General features: G+C 42.7%; 1 protein-coding gene across 4 annotated transcripts in view; it reads right to left on the reverse strand.

Annotated features, from left to right (window-relative positions):
- si:ch211-191a24.4 (uncharacterized protein LOC100150331 homolog) overlaps positions 1 to 20,838 on the reverse strand; it is a 28,822-nt gene extending 7,984 nt beyond the window's left edge. For 2 of the 4 annotated variants that reach the window (XM_042332463.1, XM_042332466.1), the window contains exons 1-4: positions 20,643 to 20,707; positions 15,404 to 15,585; positions 12,385 to 12,611; positions 10,108 to 10,289 (exon numbers count right to left, since the gene is read on the reverse strand). In XM_042332463.1, the coding sequence (XP_042188397.1) occupies positions 10,108 to 10,289; positions 12,385 to 12,566 (364 nt within the window). In that variant the 5' untranslated portion in view covers positions 12,567 to 12,611; positions 15,404 to 15,585; positions 20,643 to 20,707. Of the gene's footprint in view, positions 1 to 10,107; positions 10,290 to 12,384; positions 12,612 to 15,403; positions 15,586 to 20,233; positions 20,326 to 20,642; positions 20,708 to 20,776 lie in introns of those variants that run through there. The other 2 variants (XM_042332464.1, XM_042332465.1) reach the window with 2 other exon arrangements.

A 20,838-nucleotide genomic window follows, 5' to 3' on the forward strand; every position in this document is an offset into this window, starting at 1 on the left:
GATAGACTTGCTGAACCTGCTTGTAGAAGAGGGCATGTACTGTAGTTTGGAGCAATTCTCTATTGGCCAGAAAGCTATCATCTATTGCTACTGTTAGGAAATGCAACACAACTATAATGCATGCAAACTGTGGGGCACCTCATCCATGGTCTACTGACTTTCAAATCATGAATACTTCTACCATCCTCAAGGACTCCCTGGAGCACAGATACATATTCACCATCTACACCAGGCAAGAGGATCTTTCTCCTTGTTTTTGTAGTCCTAATAGGCAATCTAGTTCACAGCACAAAACACTCTGTGAATTGCCAATTTCACAGAGAGGCTAAAAGGATGGGCAGAGTCGATAAAGGAAACGTCACACTGGTGCAACAGATCCTTTCCACTCAATGTTCAGGCAACCAAAACCCGTATGACGGAATATTGTACGCAGTTTGTTTATGGCAGGTTACAGTATTTACCCGAAACAGCAGCTGGCTATGTGTTTTAAGACATAATTTGGGTCACAGGGTTATGTTGACATTTGCACACAATTGAAGTGTCATTCTCAAAATCAATCTAGTGAAATATAACTTTGCAACTAATTTAACTCACTCTCAGGGATCAATTGTTTAATATTAAAGATAAATCAGCTTTAGGGCTAAGCTTAAACAACAACAACAAAATTGCATTTATAAAGCGCCTTTCACGTCGGGAGGACGTCCCAAAGCCCTAAATCAGCTTTAGTGCTAAGCTTAAACAACAACAACAAAATTGCATTTATAAAGAGCTTTTCACGTCGGGAGGACGTCCCAAAGTCAGGTGTCGGGGCCCGAGAATGGGGGAGGGGTGGTGTAGGAGTGAGAGAAGGCAGAGAGGTGGGAGGGAGACCAAAGCCACGGTCGAGAAAAGGGTCTTGAGACCGACCTTGAAGGAGGCGATGGAGGAAGCGAGGCAAAGGGACCATGGGATGGAATTCCAGAGTGTGGGGACAGAGAGGCTGAAAGCCCGGCCACCGATGGTAGGGCGGGTCGGGCGGGGCAAAGACTTACTTCAGTAGAGACTTACTGAAAATACTGTAGGAGGACAAATGAGGAAACCGTTACACTGTAAAGGCAGTAGCGATAGAGTCAATCCAATCACAGGCAGCAACCACAATTAAGCGACTATCAATGGCACCACTTCCTCACAGAACAAACATGAAGCATTATACAGGGCAACTCCTTTATAATGCAATGTCTCAGATCCAAAAGATTAGACACCAGATTATCTTGGGTCTAGCAAAAAAAAACAAAGACTGCTGCCTGCCCCCCAACATAGCCCCCCCACCCCAGCTGCTTGCGCCCCCACCGCCCCCCACCCCGCAACCGAGTCAGCAGATTGCTGCCAATGCCACTACTTGCAAACATGTGGACTATATGCAGGAAGTGCCACTGACTGAACTTCCTTCACGCTGTACACGGGTAAGTGCCATTGATGTAATTTCCTTTGAGAAGGAGGTTAAGGTGAGTGGAACATCCTGCACATCGCACACAAGATGCAACATCGCAGGAGACCTGAAGACCCATAAGGTGTCTTTTTTTTTAAAAAAAAAGGACGCCAGCTTGTTAATGCCAGATGTTGGTTGTTCCAGCATATAAGCGACCCCTCCACCCACCCCGCACTCAAATGGGGTTCTTTCTAATCAGATCACCTTGTATCACTATTCAACTGATCAGTGAGCAACCACAGATCATGCGCTACAAGTGCAACTTTATAATGTTTACTGAGCACAAAAACGAGGGCAGACACCTTCAGCTCCGCACAATTGATAATTTACCAGTGGTGAATCAATAACCGCTACAACATTTTTACAAAAATGCACACTAGCGAAAAGATATTGCTATTCATTATTTGAATTTACAAATATATTTTGAATGCATAGTACCTAGTCAAGTATCGATAATAAATAGGATGATTAGGTATGAAATGGCATTGAATTTCACTCGTTATTCACCTCACCTTGCTGCAAGTTTCAAACACAAATTCCACTTGAATAAAAAAATCATAAAGTTTTGTTCACAAAACAGCACAGCACAGCAATGCATGAAGCTCCTTATCTCCAGAAGGAAGGATAAGCTTAACTTTTGGCCAGGCGCTTCACGTGACAAATACACAATTAAGATAGTGGAAGTTCAAATAAAAATGTGCTCCTTGCAATTGGATGCTGCACCACAATTAAGGTACAGCCTACAAGTAGTCCGAAACATAGTTTGGGCTAAAGCACTGAGTTGGAATTTGCGTGCCTATTCTTTATGACAGGATGGAGCAAATACAAATACAGAAAACATTGATTAAAGTAGGTAACACACAATGTAACCTAATAGGACTTTGTGGTTCTGTTTTAGAGTCCTCAAAATTGCTCTCCAGCTATCAATGTCACATGATATCTCATGTATGGCAATAGATAGATCTTCAGTTAATAATAATCCTTGCATTTGATATAACACCTTATCACGTCTTTGAGACATCTCAAAGTGCTTCACACAATATACTGTAAAATGAATTGACTGTATATTTTGTGGGTGAAACGAGGCAGCCAATTGCGTACAGCAGTGTCACACAAACAGTCGTGGATTGAGTGACCAATTTATTATTATTATTTTTTGAAGGAATTATTACCCCGGAAAAGCAATCCACCAATTGACTAACAACCGGGTTCCTACTTACTGCTAGGTAAACTGAGGCACGTGGAGTAAGGAAACTTGTCCTGCCGGGAATCAAACCCAGGTCTCTCGCTTTCGAGTTCTCTAACTGCTGAGCTACAGGACTCACAGTTAAGTTCTGTGATATAAGAAAATAGAAGCCTTGCACTTAATAGTTTTTAATCTTTTTCACATCAGGAATGTCACTCAAAACACTTCACAGGATATAAAGTGAAGTGATTGTATTTCGTTGGGGTTAACAGAACAGCCTATTTTCACACAGCAATGTTCCACAAACAGCCATGAAGCGAATTACCATTTTTATCTGGGGGATTGTTGGCAATAATTCAACAGCTGTTGTGATGACTATAATTCAGTATGATTTTTGAATCATCTAAGAAGCTCCAAGATTTTGACAAAGTCGTTTTCAGGTGGTAAAAATGCAATTTCATATAAGGGCAACTTACTTTCAAGAATATTGTACCAGTGTTCAAATTCATTCCCAAACTAGGCCCCAGTCCATCTACTGTTTACAATCATTGTATACATTCCAGCCCATACATTCCACTGTTGACCTCTGGTTTATTTTGTGCTCCTTTTTCTTTCGTCACTTATGGCTGCACTTTCAACTACCATACCGGCTTCAAAAGCTCCCCCCAAAAAATCTTTTCAATCATGTCTTTGATTAACATAATCCCCTTTCTTTGACAAGATATTTGCACAGGTAGAAACTGCCATTAGAAACTTGGGTGGGGGGTGGGGGATTATGTCAGATGTCGTTTATGTGAGATTTAAAAATGGAGCACTCAGCTCCAAATCAACTAGCTTGTTTCCAAATCTTACTGTTATTTGGAAACAACAACAACAACAAGATTCCATTTATAAAGCGCCTTTCACGTCAGGAGGACGTCCCAAGGCGCTGCACAGTTGGGTCATGACCTGAGCAGGGGGGAAATGGTCAGGGTGAGGGGAGGGAAGGGAGGGAGCGAGGAGGGGGGAAATGGTCAGGGTGAGGGGAGGGAAGGGAGGGAGCGAGGAGGGGGGAAATGGTCAGGGTGAGGGGAGGGAAGGGAGGGAGCGAGGAGGGGGAAGAGAGTCGAGAGGGGAGCTGAAGGCACGGTCAAAGAGAAAGGTTTTGAGACCGGCCTTGAAGGAGGAAAGGGAGGCGGCGGCGAAGGCACTGGGGGATGGAGTTCCAGAGCCTCGGGGCTGAGAGGCTGAAGGCCCGACCACCGATGGTAGGGCGGTTGGGGCGGGGGACGTGGAGCAGACCATAGCCAGAGGAACGGAGGGTACGGGCAGGTAGGTAGGGGGATAGTAGGTTGGAGAGGTAGGAGGGAGCAAGGCCGTGAATGGCCTTGTAGGTGAGGATGAGGATCTTGAAATCAATCCTCTGGGGGATGGGGAGCCAGTGGAGGCGAGCGAGGGTGGGAGTGATGTGGTCGCGAAGCCTGGTGCGGGACAGTACACGAGCTGCAGAGTTCTGAATGACCTGCAGCTTGTGGAGGGAGGTGGCGGGGAAGGCCGGCGAGGAGAGAGTTCCCGTAGTCCAGCCTTGAGGTGACAAAGGCGTGAACCAGGGTTTCAGCAGCGTGAGGGGTGAGGTAGTGCCGTAGTGTGGCGATGTTCCGGAGGTGATGGAAGGCGGTGCCAGTTGTGGTGCGGATGTGAGGGAGAAAAGTGGAAGGAAAGTGGAGAGTGGAAGTACCAGAAATTTGGGTACATTCAAATGTCTTGACATAAACATCACCCTAACATAACAGCAACTTGGATTTATATAGCGCCCTCCACGGCATCTCAGAGCGCTTCACAGTGACGGATCCCGGGGCCGAGCCAGGGGGGAGGGGGAGGAAGGTGACCAAAGGCGCGGTCGAAAAGAAAGGTCTTCAGCCGAGACCTGAAAATAGGAAGAGAGGGAGTGAGGCGAAGGGAGTGAGGAAGGGAGTTCCAGAGCCTCTGGGAGTAGTGGCTGAAGGCACGGCCACCAATGGTGGAGCGGAGGATTCGGGCGACAAGGAGGAGGCCAGCCCCGGAGGAGCGAAGGCAACGGGCACTGTTGTGAGGAGAGAGGAGGTCAGAGAGGTAGGGGGGTGCAGAGGAGTGGAGGGATTTGAAGACAAGGGTGAGGATCTTGAAATCGATCCTCTCTGGGATAGGCAGCCAGTGCAGTCTGGCAAAGACTGGGATTATCGGGGTGGTTTAGAATGTCCCTGGACTACTCATTCTGAATATCTTGGGATGATTTTCAACCAAGAGTGCTGACTCCTGGGCATTTTCTTTGCACAACCCATAATAACACAGGGGTTGCATCTGTGGGTCATGTTATAACAGAATCAGCTGGGTCAGCCTGTACACAACTAATTGCTCTTAAGACAAACTGCTAGCATAAGTGAAATTGATGTGTGCCTCCTACTGACATTTCCAAACTCCAGAACACGATCTGTCCACACAACAGCATAAATATGTTAAATTTCCCCCCCCCCCCAGGAAACCCACAGGCTCAAATTCCTCATTCTTCAAGTTCAGCAAATAATAATAACATTTTATTTTCCATCAAAAAGCAACAAATCTTTATTAGAACATTAATAATGCCAGACACATCTGATCATTATTTCTATAGAACGTTGCACAGCCAAACACGTCACAGCAAACATCAGTCACAAGCGCATACTGTAACAGTCTCCAACATTCAATACAGGATATTAGTGTTCTCAATGGCAAGGTATGTAGTTTTAGCTGGTTGAGCTCCTGCAATACCTCAAAGCAAACCCAGGGATCCCCAAACCTTGGCTATCTCTAACCTACACCCAATGCTCTCTGGAATTAGGTCAACTAAGTTTTGCCTCCAGGGAAAATGTGTGCACTCCATTCCAAGTGCAGGGATATATCTTTGTGTTAGTGGCATATATGTGTTGAAATCTATCTGGTTTGGATAAGTATGCTGAAGGATTCTGTAAGAGTCTGAAAAAAAACCTGTAGTGCTGCAAAGAATTACAATTGAATTTTTGTCACACAGGTTTTCATTGCAATGGCATCACAATTCAAAGGTAACCACATACAGTGAAACTCTGATAACTCACCCCTGGGACAAGTAGTTAACCTTATTTTACTTGTCACTCAATCAATAACCCGGCTGTTTTCCATAAGAAATGTTAATTGTGATATTCTGATAACTTGACAGGTTTTTGAAGTTTTAATACGGTATTTCCATGTTATATACCTCTGATATTCAATCTTCAAATCGATAAGTGATTAAGGAATTTTTATAATTCCCCAAAACACCATTTGTCTAAGGTGCGTTGAATGCTGTACTTTGTGTGATCAGCTTGCTTGCTGTTTATGTATCCAAGCAGTTAACATATACCATTCAGCTTTTGCATTCATGCATGAGCCACTGTAAATGTCTTAAAATCTTATGCAAGCATTTTGAATTAAAAAACAAAGAAATTGAGAAACTTCTTTCCCATTCTGATTCGAGTACTTCGTAATTTTGAGACGCTGTACTTATGAAAAGTCTGATAAGTTTTCATTTGAGCTATTTTCCTTGGGGTGACGAGTTGTCAAGAGTTTCACTGTACCATTGAAAAGTACTTAAAGCCAAGTCATCTCATAAGTGATAATCGAGAAATGGAACTCATTTACTTTCTATTTGAAGCTTTTAAGTGCATATACAAAAAAAAGTGTCACTCAATCCACGACTGTTTGTGGGTCTTTTCTGTGCGCAATTGCCTTCTGCGTTTTGCAGACAAAATATACAGTCAATCCACTTTTCAATTTATTCTGTGAAGCACTTTGAGACAGCTCAATGCTATGATAATGCGCTATATCAAAAGCAAGGATTATTATTACTACTGTACAGCTGACTGCAGAAATGGTCTTAGCAGCTGAAGAAGCAAACTCCCAATACAAACAGAACTTACAAAATTAACCACTTAACTTCAGAATTGATTTTCACAAAGGAGCCATAATTTTAAATTGTATCCTTCTCTGTATTTGCAATTTATGACAGCTATTCCCAGATACCTTTTCAGATGCTGTTTGATTAGCCTTAGATCTTACAGCATTTGAGCTATTTTATTTCTTTATTTTTTATTTCTAATTTCTCTATTCCCACTTTTTTAAAAAAAAATCTTCCTGTATTTTAGAAAGATAACATGGCAATACCACGACTTGGCATGTACGGGCGTTCAGTTCCTAGTTCAGTGGGAGCTGCATCGTGCCATCCATCATAAATCATCTCCCTTTTTTTTAAAAATAAACAACAAGATTAAGGCAATGACTTAGTCCCACGCTTCGGTTGCTGCCCACAACATGCCAGAGATTACTGATGTGTTTGTGCAGGTCTTGCATCTGATGATAAAGTTCATGCAATGTCCGGCATTCTCCCCTCCACGACATATTTCCGCAGCAATAATAAAAACAACTTACATAAATATATTTTATATATATATATAGCACCCTTCACATAGAATAATATCTCAAAGATCTTCATAGTTACAGGATCAGACACAGAAAGGAGAGAAGAGACCAATTTCAAAATTGCTGCGATCATTTTTCAATTATAAGAACATAATATAAGAATTTGCTGGGCGAAAGAAGACCAAGGTCCATCTAGTTCGCCTTCCACCATCCTGGCAGTTGCTTGGCATGTCGTGTCCCAAACTATATACTGTATCTTGAGATATTATTTTCTAGCAGAAATCTATCTCATATTGCTCTCGAAACAAACATTTTCTGCTTCTACTGTCTCCATAAATTTACTACTCGCTCACTAAAGTAGTGTTTCCACAGATTTGGTCTGAATTTATCCCCCTTCAATCGCAGGCTGTGTCCACTGGTTCTACTGTTTAGTACAAGATAAAACAGCTTATCACAGTCTACATTATCTAGTCCCTTTAGAATCTTAAAAGATCGTAATCATATCATCCCTCAACCTTCTCTTCTTCAGCGTGAATATGCCCAGTTTATCTAATCGTTCCTCATAGTCCAGTCCCTCCATCAGTCAATCATTTTGGTTGCCCTCCTCTGTATCCTCTCAATTGCTGCAATATCCTTTTTATAATAGGGGGAGCACAACTGCACACAGTAATCCAAATGCAGTCGCACCAGTGATTTATAAAGTGGGAGGATTACCCCACTATTTCGGCTCAACATTGTCCTTTTAATACAACCCATTATCTGGTTTGCCTTATTCACTGTTACCGAGCATTGTTGCGATAGCTCTACATTAAATTTCATCTGCCATCGTTCTGCCCAATTCAAGAATGATCAAGTCCTCCTGTAACCTATCCTGTTCATCTTTGCAGTCTACTAACTTCCTTAACTTTGTGTCATCTGCAAATTTAGCCACTGTGCTTGTGACTCCTACCTCCAGGTCATTTATAAGGGGTCCCAAAGGGATCCCAAAACAAACTCCTGGTACCATTCTCCCAGCCTGATGATATTCCCTGTACCACCAACTTCTGGGTCCAATCGGTACCTTATAAACCTATTTTTAGAGCTTATCTATCCGACTGCTTTCTTGATACGAAAATATCTAACATATTTTAGCCACTTAATGTGCATTCCAATCACTAATAAAATTATATAGATTTGCATTTTGCAGATCGGACATCTGGAGAGATTAATGTGGATTAAGAATGCACATTAACTTGCATTCATTCGATTTGGACTTGGTTCAAAACGATAGGCGACATTCAAGAAAATTTCAAAAGGAACCTTACGTGGCTGTGCATGAGTTATGAGTTTCAACCACAATTGAAAATATTTTTTAATTCAGGCACTTTAGTAATTCCAATGTGTTTATTCAAACATATATCAGAAAAGTGATTATTCAAAGTGAGTAGATATGGAGCCAAGGGTTATTATTTCAATAGACAAGCAGTTTAATACCCCATTTTCTTAAAGGATTGTTACTGGTGGCATCACTGTAAAGGCAGCGATGATGCCCTTTCTAGAACAGAGCTCCACCTCAAGAGGAATCCACCAAAGGTATCAGAAATCTAATCTTCCTACTGTCGCATTAACTGAAACTCACCATTAACTGAAACTCATCATCACTGAAGTTCTGGACTACTCTCCCTCAATCTCTCCATCTTGCCCCATCCTTCCCCATCTTCAGGTCGCGTCTGAAGACCTTCCACTTGGACCATACCTACGGCTCCCCCCTCCACCCATGGCTCAGCGTTGTGCTTAGCCAATGTCAAGCGCTCTGGAACACTATTCTGTGTGAGGGGTGCTATATAACAGCAAGATTGTTATTAATATTTTTTTAATGGATACAATTTAAGAAGAGCTCAATTGTAGCAGGTGGAAAGAAATTCATCTCACTAAGTAAGAAGGGCAATTAATAATAATCCTTGCATTTGATATAACACCTCATCACATCTTCAAGACATCTCAAAACTCTTCACAGAATATACTGTAAAGTGAATTGACTGTATATTTTGTGGGCAAAATGTGGCAGCCAATTGCACACAGCAGTGTCCTACGAACAGCCATGGATTGAGTGACCTATTTAGTTATTATAATTATATGCAAAACTACCAGAAGCTCATAGCCACATTTTACAGCATCCCTGTAAAATTAATGGTCTATAACTTAATCTGAGGTTGTCTGAAAATAATTCTGAAATATCTAATAATCTCTCAATAATGCTGAATAGAATCAGGACTAAATTATTCACTCAGGCAGGCATCCCAACGTGTGGCCAATTGTAGTCAATTTTTCACTGTGCATAGCTCAACAGTTTAGGAGTCATTAGAACTTCAGGTGAACATTTGACAAGAATCATAAAGTATCATTCAATAGTGTATGATAGATCAGTGTCATGTAGAGGATATTAAATGGATAGAAGTAGATACAAGGCAGAAATTGAACCAATGGGTTCAGGTAATGCATTCTAAACTTCCATATTGTGGATCTCCTGTGAAACACTCAAGTACTAAACAACCCTTGCGTTTTTTTAAAAAATGTTTCTTCAACACTTTTTGCAGTGTTGCTCTTCCATTTCTGATACGTGCACTGAGCAATAGTGCACAGTGATCACTAAAAGGAAACCAGTTTTTCAGATGATGGTAAAGAAAAGTTCACTTTCATCACTCTATGTCCTAAATCTACAAACTTCCAAACCCATCACCAGGAAGGAACAATACGGGGGCAAAAAAGAAAATTACACTTTTGTTAATAAATAAAACTGGCACAAATTTGTAGGGAAATATGCTCATACATTTCTTATTAAAAAAATATATATTGCTCTTGAAAACGGCATCTTTGTAATCCATACACTGCAATGTCAGAACATCCGATTAGAAAATGAAGAGGGATATGATATTCATGAAGCTGCTCAATGGATCAACTGTATTACATTGCGTTGGTATAACAACTAACTATTTCTCAAAGGTATAACTAAATTTGAATATAATGACATTTAAATTGTACCTACCCCTCCTTGTACACAAATATGAGCACTTGCTCCCGGAAGACTCTTTTGGGGGATAGTTGGATTGTGAGGCAGAGCTGTAATCAGGAGGGCTTGAACTTGGTGGGTCCCTGAAGTGTTCAGATGGCGGCGGTCTTGCAGTGGATGGCCTGGTGTAGGACTCATCTGGTGGAACTTGTGAAAGCCTGCCCACAGGAAAAAAATGTTTGTAATTTACGTTATTTAGAGCTCCTCCCCAGAAATAAATACTGTACCAAGTTCATTATTGACATATGGCGTTAAGAAGCCTTTTGTGTGTGGTGGTGTGGAGGGGTAAAGAGTATAGAGAAAAATCATAATTTTTCATCTAAGTCAATGTTTACTAATGTGAAATAGAACACTTATTTTATTAAAAAAAACACCAAAGTGGACCTAAATTCAAAAAATTATCTCATAAATGATATAATAGGTGGTGTTAATCTTGTATAACTCATGCCTTAAAAACACGATGGGGAAGGGTGTTGAAAGTAATAATAACAATATTTGATATAGCATCTTATCATGTCTTCGAGACATCTCAAAACACTTCACAGAATATATTGTGAAGTGACCGTATATTTTGTGGGTGAAACGCGGCAGCTGATTGTTGATTGTTTGTGTCCCACAAACAGTCGTGGTTTGAGTGACCAAATTATTATATTTTAAAATTTATTTTGAAGGGATTATTAAACCCGGAAAAGCAATCCGCCAATTGACTAACATCTGGGTTCCTACTTACTGCTAGAGGCGTGTGGAGTAAGGAAACTTGCCTAATGTTTTGCCCTGCCGGGAATTGATCCCAGGTTAGGGAAAAAGGATGCAAGACAAAGATCTTGGGAGAGGGATGTCGAGAGAAACAGCGTCAAGGTTGTTGAAATCTCACCCATTCATGGGACAGAGGGGCTGAGGGATTGCCAAGAATCACTGTCATTTCAGTCAAACAGTTTCAGGAGCCATTTGATCAATTTTGTTTCTACTTTTAATACAAATTGTCCATTAGTGCTGCTTTTATCAGTTTACATCACACAGTCAGGAAGTGAAAGGGAGTGTCCATTTGGGCACACTGGACTAAGATTCCAAAGCACAGAAATTTCATTTTTTTTCTAAGTATAACATTCCCACACACTCATTAATCATCCAATCCACAATACGATAAGAGGTAACATTATAATTCCTGCCAGATTTTAGTAATCCTCTAAACGTTTAAATTGTGTTTATTCTTGTAATTTCAAACCATTTCTTGTCCATATTGCATAACACAGTCAGAGAAAAAGGAAAGACCATTATCTATTCCACAAGGACACAATTTAGTAACTAACTATCCATAATATACTGTGTTTTCTGGTTTTCCTTAAGAGAATCCTAAAATACTAACTAATCCTTGCAATGGGATGTGGCACTTATCAAACCATCTTGATAACCTGATAATCTTGAGTCCTTCACAAGATTCAGACTCCTAGATCCCATTAGGTGTTGTCACTTCATCTGGCCTGAAAAAAACTTTGCAATTCACAGATATACACAACGACCCTCATAAATAATTTTCCATCCAAGTTGTACTTTGGTTATTTGGTATAGGAATATACTCCAAGATGCCATTCGGCATTTTATAAATGCAAGTTGTTGTAGAATCTAAAATGTAAAATTTGCAAGCAATAGTCACTTTTATTTGTACTTTTCGTTTGCGACCTAAAATAGGATTCACTGAGCAAATTTATGATCTGAAATTTCATCAAAGCTCGATTTGTGGTGTTTGCTTTCCAACCCTTTGTCAGATTTATGAAAGCAAAAACCTTGGCTATGATCACGATTTCTAATTTGGGAATGCCTCATTTTATACCCTAATCAAAGTGATTTAATGAGACTGTAAATAGGTACCAAATACCTATTTGGAGTCCTGTAGCTCAGTGCTTAGAACGCTTTCCTTGCTAGTGAGAGATTCCCGGCAGGGCGAAATGTTGGGCAAGTTTCCTTACTCCTCACACCTCTGTTTACCCAGAAGTAAGTAGGAACCTGGTTGTTAGTCAATTGGTGGATTGCTTTTTTAGGGGTAATAATTCCTTCAAAACAAAAATAATAATAAATTGGTCACTCAATCCATGACTGTTTGTGGGACACTGCAGTGCAAAATTGGCTGCCGCGTTTCACCCACAAAATATACAGTTAATTCACTTTACAGTATATTCTGGGAAGCGGTTTGAGACATCTCGAAGATGTGATAAGGCACTACACCAAATACAAGGATTATTATATTATAAATACCTTTCATTGGAGGAGTACGATTGCCTAGAAGGATGTGGTTTATTTTGGCGAGACTCTCTGTGGCCTTCTCCAGCGTGCCGGTTGGAATGATTTCTGTCCCCATTTGCTCGGTCTTGATGCCTTCTTTCCCGATGCGGTCTGTTGGAGGGCTGACTTCTTGCAGTTCTGTTTGCATTAGACATCGTGCAGTTTCATTCGCATTCCACTTCTTGAAATACACATGAATTCTGAATATATATAAAAACGCAACAAGTTACACACAAAAACATTCAGCCACAAAATATTACAACTTAGCCTGGCTGAGTTGGTGGTACTCTCATCTCCAATCAGAATTCTGTGGGTTCAAATCCTACACAACGACATGGGCTGAAACTTCATTGCAGTGCTGCATTATCGGATGAGACAACAACCAACAACACCACTACATTTATAGAGCACCTTTCACGTCAGGACGACGTCCCAAAGCGCTGGACAGTCAGGGGTCAGGACCTGAGTATGGGGGAGTGGTGGGGTAGGGGTGAGGGAAGGCAGAGAGGTGAGAGGGCGATTGAAGAACCAAGGTCCTGTCTGCCTGTTCGGGTGACTGCTAAAGTCACCTGAACAATGTATTATTGTCGTGGAGTCCTGTAGCTCAGTGGTTAGAGCATTCGCTTTGCAAGTGAGAGACCTGAGTTCAATTCCAGGCAGGGCGAAACCTTGGGCAAGTTTCCTTACTCCACACAGAGCCTAATAATAATCCCTCCAAAAAAACAAAACAATAATAAATTGGTCATTTTCAATCTCCGACTGCTTGTGGGACATTGCTGTGCGCAATTGGCTGCCGCGTTCGCCCACAAATATACAGTCAATTCACTTTATAGTGTGTTCTGTGAAGCGCTTTGGGACGTCCTCCCGACGTGAAAAGCGCTATATCAAATGCAAGGATTATTATTATTATTATTATTTGAAAAGAGAAAGGAGTGATCATTCACTCATTGGCTATTCTTGAGACGTTGCTGTTCTCAAAATCTCTACCAACTTTGCCTACAAATACAATACAAAATTACATTTGTACAGCGTCGTTCATATCGGGAGTACGTACCAAGGCGCTGGACAGTCAGGGATTTCGACCCAAGCTGGGGGTCAGGATCGGGAGGGTGGAGGGTAGGTAGAGTAGGAGGGTGGCCGAAGACTCGGTCAAAGAGGAGAGTTTTGAGACACACGTTGAAGAAAGCAAGGGAGGGAGCGAGTATACAGTCACTAACCTTTACAGGAAATTCTGTAAAATGTTTTAAAATATTTTGAAGCCTATAAAACACTATATGCAAGAATTATTTTAACTTCTGGATTGTAACAGTAATGGCTTCTTAGAATATTTCACCATTGAAAAGTTGTTCCAGGTTAGATTTATTTTATATTCTATCCATGTTGTAAAAATACTCTGAGCCACTATCCTGCATGAGGGGTGCTATATAAATGCAAGCTGTTGTGGTTATTGAATATCATTATAATTTTTTGGCAATTAACCATTTATTTTCATTACTATCATTACACGGTGCAAGTTTAATTGGGCAGCATTTATAAGATCATGTTCTCTGCAGTAATCTTCACTTTAAATCGATTCTGCAGTTTCTTGCTATTGAACGTTGAAACCCAACAAATGTTTTTTAAAATTATTTGTTATGTAAACATTGCAAGATCTCTTGACACCATTCAAAAGGGAAGTGAATTTCTCCCAACACCCTTGCCAACAATCCTCCAGATTTATTGATCATTCAATTCATGGCTATTTGTGGGACTTTGCTGAGGAAAGTATGTGCTGATCTTCCAAAAACAATCACAACACTTGATAGTAATCAACCATTAAGCACCTGGAGATGTTTTAACATATTAAAAATGTAAGTGCTTTCTATCAGTATCTTAAATTTATTTTGGGTTGTTTTCTGCTTCTGTTAATCTGTGTCTAAAATAATAATTGCAGGACCTGAACCAACCAATAAAACGCAAGTAAAAACTTGGAGAATACTTTGCTCTTTATTCCCAAGATAATCCTTAGACTGTTCAACCTGATTTAAGCAGACCACTCCAAAGGTAGGTCTGGTTAATTGATGATTTGTGTAATAACACAGCATTGCATTGTTTGCCATTACTTTTAGGAATACCTGCATTCTGCTTCATTGACTGTACAGTATTTAATAATAATTCTTGCATTTGATATAGCGCCTTATCACGTCTCCGAGATGCCTCAAAACGCATCACAGAATATACTGCAAAGAATAGACTGTATATCTTGCGGGCGCGACACGGCAGCCAATTGCGCACAGCAGCGTCCCACAAACGGTCGTGGATTGAGTGACCAAATTATTTTTTCTGCGAAGGAATTATTCTTTGCTTTGAAGGGGTCGCCCTCTTCCAAGAAACTGCTTCCAGAGCAGCCGTCCTTTTACCTAAGTACTTACAGAGGGCGGAGGGGAAAGTTAGTTCTTCTTTACAGGCAGCACAATGGAAGTTTATCGAAAACAACATTTTTGTTTGTAATACAGTGGGAGATTGGATTTAACTAGTTACAAGGGAGGAGGTTGATGACTTCATCTATTTCAGACTCTGTCCACATAATTACCCCCGAGGGGCTATTCCCTGCCTCTCCAATCCTACAGGAGAATTAAGTCGATTATTTTCCTTTCTCCTCCTCCCCCACACCTCCACCTGCAAACTGGAAGGACACAGGTGACCTTAAATGGTAGAATAACGTTTCCTTGCGTTAAAACGATGCATATAGGGGGGGATTGGGGAAAGTGAGGGTTTGCACAAAAGAGGGAGAAGAGACAGAAACTCAAGAGGTGGTGGTGTTGCTCAGTGACCCCCTCCCCCCCCCCCCCCCCTACACACACACACCTTGTGTTGTGTGTTGTGTTGACTTTGTTCCTTGTTCAGGTGGTGGAACAGGTCTGTTCAGTTTGAGTGTCTCTCTCTCCCCCCAAAAGAGATCCAGATACCTCCCAGCTCCAGCTCACAGTTACAGTAGTTTTCCTGCTCTTACCTTTTAAGACTTTTCCTTGGTCCAAGTCTCTTCCCAGGATATTGCAGATCTTGTGTAAGGGACAGACAGTGCGGTGGGGAGTGGAAGGTGGGGGTGGATGGGGAGGACTTATTTGCACCACCACAAAGGAGATAAGATCTGAACCTTTGTAACCACAAGTCGAATTGTTTGCAGACCGAAACCTGCCAATGCAAATGCAGAGTAAACCAGTGGCTCAGCACAACACACTCACACACACTCACTCACTCACACACAACACTCACTCACACACAAACACTCACTCACTCACAACACTCACACACACAAACACTCACTCACTCACAACACTCTCACACACACTCACACACAACACTCACTCTCACACACAAACACTCACTCTCACACACAAACACTCACTCACACACACTCACACACAACACTCACTCAGACACAACACTCACTCACTCACACACAACACTCACTCTCACACACAAACACACAAACACTCACACACTCACTCACTCTCACACACACTCACACACAACACTCACTCTCACACACAAACACTCACTCTCACACCCAACACTCACAACACAACACTCACACACACAAACACTCACACACACTCACTCACTCACACACACTCACTCACACACACTCACTCACACACACTCACTCACACTCACTCACACACACTCACTCACACACACAACGCTCACTCACAACACTCACAACACTCTCACACTCACTCACAACACTTTCACACACAACACTCACACACACTCACTCACACACAACACTCACTCACACACAACACTCACTCACACACAACACTCACACACACACAACACTCACTCACAAATACTCACAAACACTCACTCACACACAAAAAACAGTCTCACACACAAACAACAGTCTCACACACAACACTCACACACACACAACACTCACACACAACACTCACTCACACACACACACAACACTCACACACACACAACACTCACACACACACAACACTCACTCCACACAACACTCACTCCACACAACACTCTCACACACAACACTCACTCACACTCACTCACAACACTTTCACACACAACACTCACACACACAACACTCACACACACAACACTCACACACACACTCACTCACTCCACACAACACTCTCACACACAACACTCACACTCACCACACACTTCACACACAACACTCACACACACAACTCACACACAACACTCACACACACACTCACTCACAAACACTCACTCACAACACTCACTCACAAACACTCACTCACACACACACAACACTCTCACACACAATACTCTCACACACACAACACTCTCACACACACAACACTCACACACACAACACTCACTCACACACAACACCTCACACACAACACTCTCACACACACACAACACTCACACACACACACAACTCACACACACACTCACTCACTCCACACAACACTCTCACACACACACTCACTCACACTCACTCACAACACTTTCACACACAACACTCACACACACAACACTCACACACACAACACTCACACACACACTCACTCACACACACACTCACTCCACACAACACTCTCACACACAACACTCACTCACACTCACTCACAACACTTTCACACACAACACTCACACACACAACACTCACACACAACACTCACACACAACACTCACACACACACAACACTCACTCACAAACACTCACTCACAAACACTCACTCAAACACTCACAAACACTCACTCACAAACACTCACTCACACACACACAACACTCTCACACACAATACTCTCACACACAATACTCTCACACACACAACACTCTCACACACACAACACTCACACACACAACACTCACTCACACACAACACTCTCACACACACACAACACTCTCACACACACACAACTCACACACACACTCACTCACTCCACACAACACTCTCACACACAACACTCACTCACAAACACACATTCACTCACTCTCACACAACACTCACTCACTCAACACTCACTCACAACATTCACTCACACTCACTCACTCAACACTCACTCACTCACACAACACTCACACACACAAACACTCACTCACTCACAACACTCTCACACACACTCACACACAACACTCACTCTCACACACAAACACTCACTCTCACACACAAACACTCACTCACACACACTCACACACAACACTCACTCAGACACAACACTCACTCACTCACACACAACACTCACTCTCACACACAAACACTCACACACTCACTCACTCTCACACACACTCACACACAACACTCACTCTCACACACAAACACTCACTCTCACACCCAACACTCACAACACTCACACACACAACACTCACACACACAACACTCACACACACTCACTCACACTCACTCACACACACACACACACACACAACGCTCACTCACACACAACACTCACAACACTCACTCACACTCACTCACAACACTTTCACACACAACACTCACACACACTCACTCACACACAACACTCACTCACACACAACACTCACTCACACACAACACTCACACACAACACTCACTCACAAATACTCACAAACACTCACTCACACACAAACAACAGTCTCACACACAAACAACAGTCTCACACACAACACTCTCACACACACAACACTCACACACAACACTCACTCACACACACACACAACACTCACACACACACAACACTCACACACACACAACACTCACTCCACACAACACTCACTCCACACAACACTCTCACACACAACACTCACTCACACTCACTCACAACACTTTCACACACAACACAACACTCACACACACACTCACTCACTCCACACAACACTCTCACACACAACACTCACTCACACTCACACACACTTTCACACACAACACTCACACACACAACACTCACACACACAACACTCACACACACAACACTCACACACAACACTCACTCACAAACACTCACTCACAAACACTCACTCACAAACACTCACTCACACACACACAACACTCTCACACACACAACACTCTCACACACACAACACTCTCACACACACAACACTCACTCACACAACACTCACTCACACACAACACTCTCACACACAACACTCTCACACACACACAACACTCACACACACACACAACTCACACACACACTCACTCACTCCACACAACACTCTCACACACAACACTCACTCACACTCACTCACAACACTTTCACACACAACACTCACACACACAACACTCACACACACAACACTCACACACACACTCACTCACACACACACTCACTCCACACAACACTCTCACACACAACACTCACTCACACTCACTCACAACACTTTCACACACAACACTCACACACACAACACTCACACACACAACACTCACACACAACACTCACACACAACACTCACACACACACAACACTCACTCACAAACACTCACTCAAACACTCACAAACACTCACTCACAAACACTCACTCACACACACACAATACTCTCACACACAATACTCTCACACACACAACACTCTCACACACACAACACTCTCACACACACAACACTCACACACACAACACTCACACACACAACACTCACTCACACACAACACTCTCACACACAACACTCTCACACACACACAACTCACACACACACTCACTCACTCCACACAACACTCTCACACACAACACTCACTCACAAACACACATTCACTCACTCTCACACAACACTCACTCACTCAACACTCACTCACAACATTCACTCACACTCACTCACTCAACACTCACTCACTCACACAACACTCACACACAACACTCACTCACACACAACACTCACTCACTCAACACTCACTCACACAACACTCACTCACAACACTCACTCACTCACAACACTCACTCACTCACAACACTCACTCACACACAACACTCACTCACACACTCACTCCACACAACACTCTCACACACAACACTCACTCACACTCACTCACAACACTTTCACACACAACACTCACACACACAACACTCACACACACAACACTCACACACAACACTCACACACAACACTCACACACACACAACACTCACTCACAACACTCACTCAAACACTCACAAACACTCACTCACAAACACTCACTCACACACACACAACACTCTCACACACAATACTCTCACACACAATACTCTCACACACACAACACTCTCACACACACAACACTCACACACACAACACTCACACACACAACACTCACTCACACACAACACTCTCACACACACAACTCACACACACACTCACTCACTCCACACAACACTCTCACACACAACACTCACTCACAAACACACATTCACTCACTCTCACACAACACTCACTCACTCAACACTCACTCACAACATTCACTCACACTCACTCACTCACTCAACACTCACTCACTCACACAACACTCACACACAACACTCACTCACACACAACACTCACTCACTCAACACTCACTCACACAACACTCACTCACAACACTCACTCACTCACTCACAACACTCACAATCACTCACAACACTCACTCACACACAACACTCACTCACACACACACAACACTCACTTTCACACACACACAAAACACTCACTCACTCTTTCACACACAACACTCTCACACACAAACACTCACTCTATCACACACACAACACTCACTCACTCACACACAACACACACTCACTCACACACACACAGGTTAGAGACTCTTCAACCCACACCACCTCCAGGATCCGACGCGAAGGCAATCAACGCCAGGGAGCACATTCTCTACTAGTTTAAGTACAATTCAAGCTGGAAACCTGGTCTGATGCAAGTGCCCGCACCCCATGAATTATTAAACCTTCAGCCAGTAAAGCCTTCGCCGCCTCCTCCCTTTCCTCCTTCAAGGCCGGTCTCAAGATCTTTGTCTTTGACTGTGCCTTCAGCTCCCCTCTCGACTCTCTACCCCCTCCTCACTCCCTCCCTTCCCTCCCCTCACCCTGACCATTTCCCCCACTGCTCGGGTCCTGACCCAACTGTACAGCGCTTTGGGACGTCCTCCTGACGTGAAAGGCGCTCTATAAATGGAATCTTGTTGTTGTCTCCCCCCCACACAACAACAAAAACACCGGACGCTTCCAGGATTTCCAGCTGGATTTTCTCATCCGCCAGCTGCTACGTGTGTGTTTGTCTTGTTTTTAATGTCTTAGCTTCTCTGGGATCACTCACCTGAGGCCTTTCACCTTCTTTCCTGCTTGGTTTCCCCCCCACACCCTCTGGTCTGTGTGCGCACTCTCACACACACACACACACACAGGTAAAGTAAAGGGCGGGTCAGCACAGGGCACTTAGCTCTGTCTTACCTTTTTTTCTGCCAAAAACAACTGCAGTTCCAGCAGTCACAGTGGTTTTTGTGGAGTCCTGT

The sequence above is a fragment of the Callorhinchus milii genome, unplaced genomic scaffold, assembly GCF_018977255.1.
Source record: "Callorhinchus milii isolate IMCB2004 unplaced genomic scaffold, IMCB_Cmil_1.0 Scaffold2, whole genome shotgun sequence".
NCBI classification, from domain to species: domain Eukaryota; kingdom Metazoa; phylum Chordata; class Chondrichthyes; order Chimaeriformes; family Callorhinchidae; genus Callorhinchus; species Callorhinchus milii.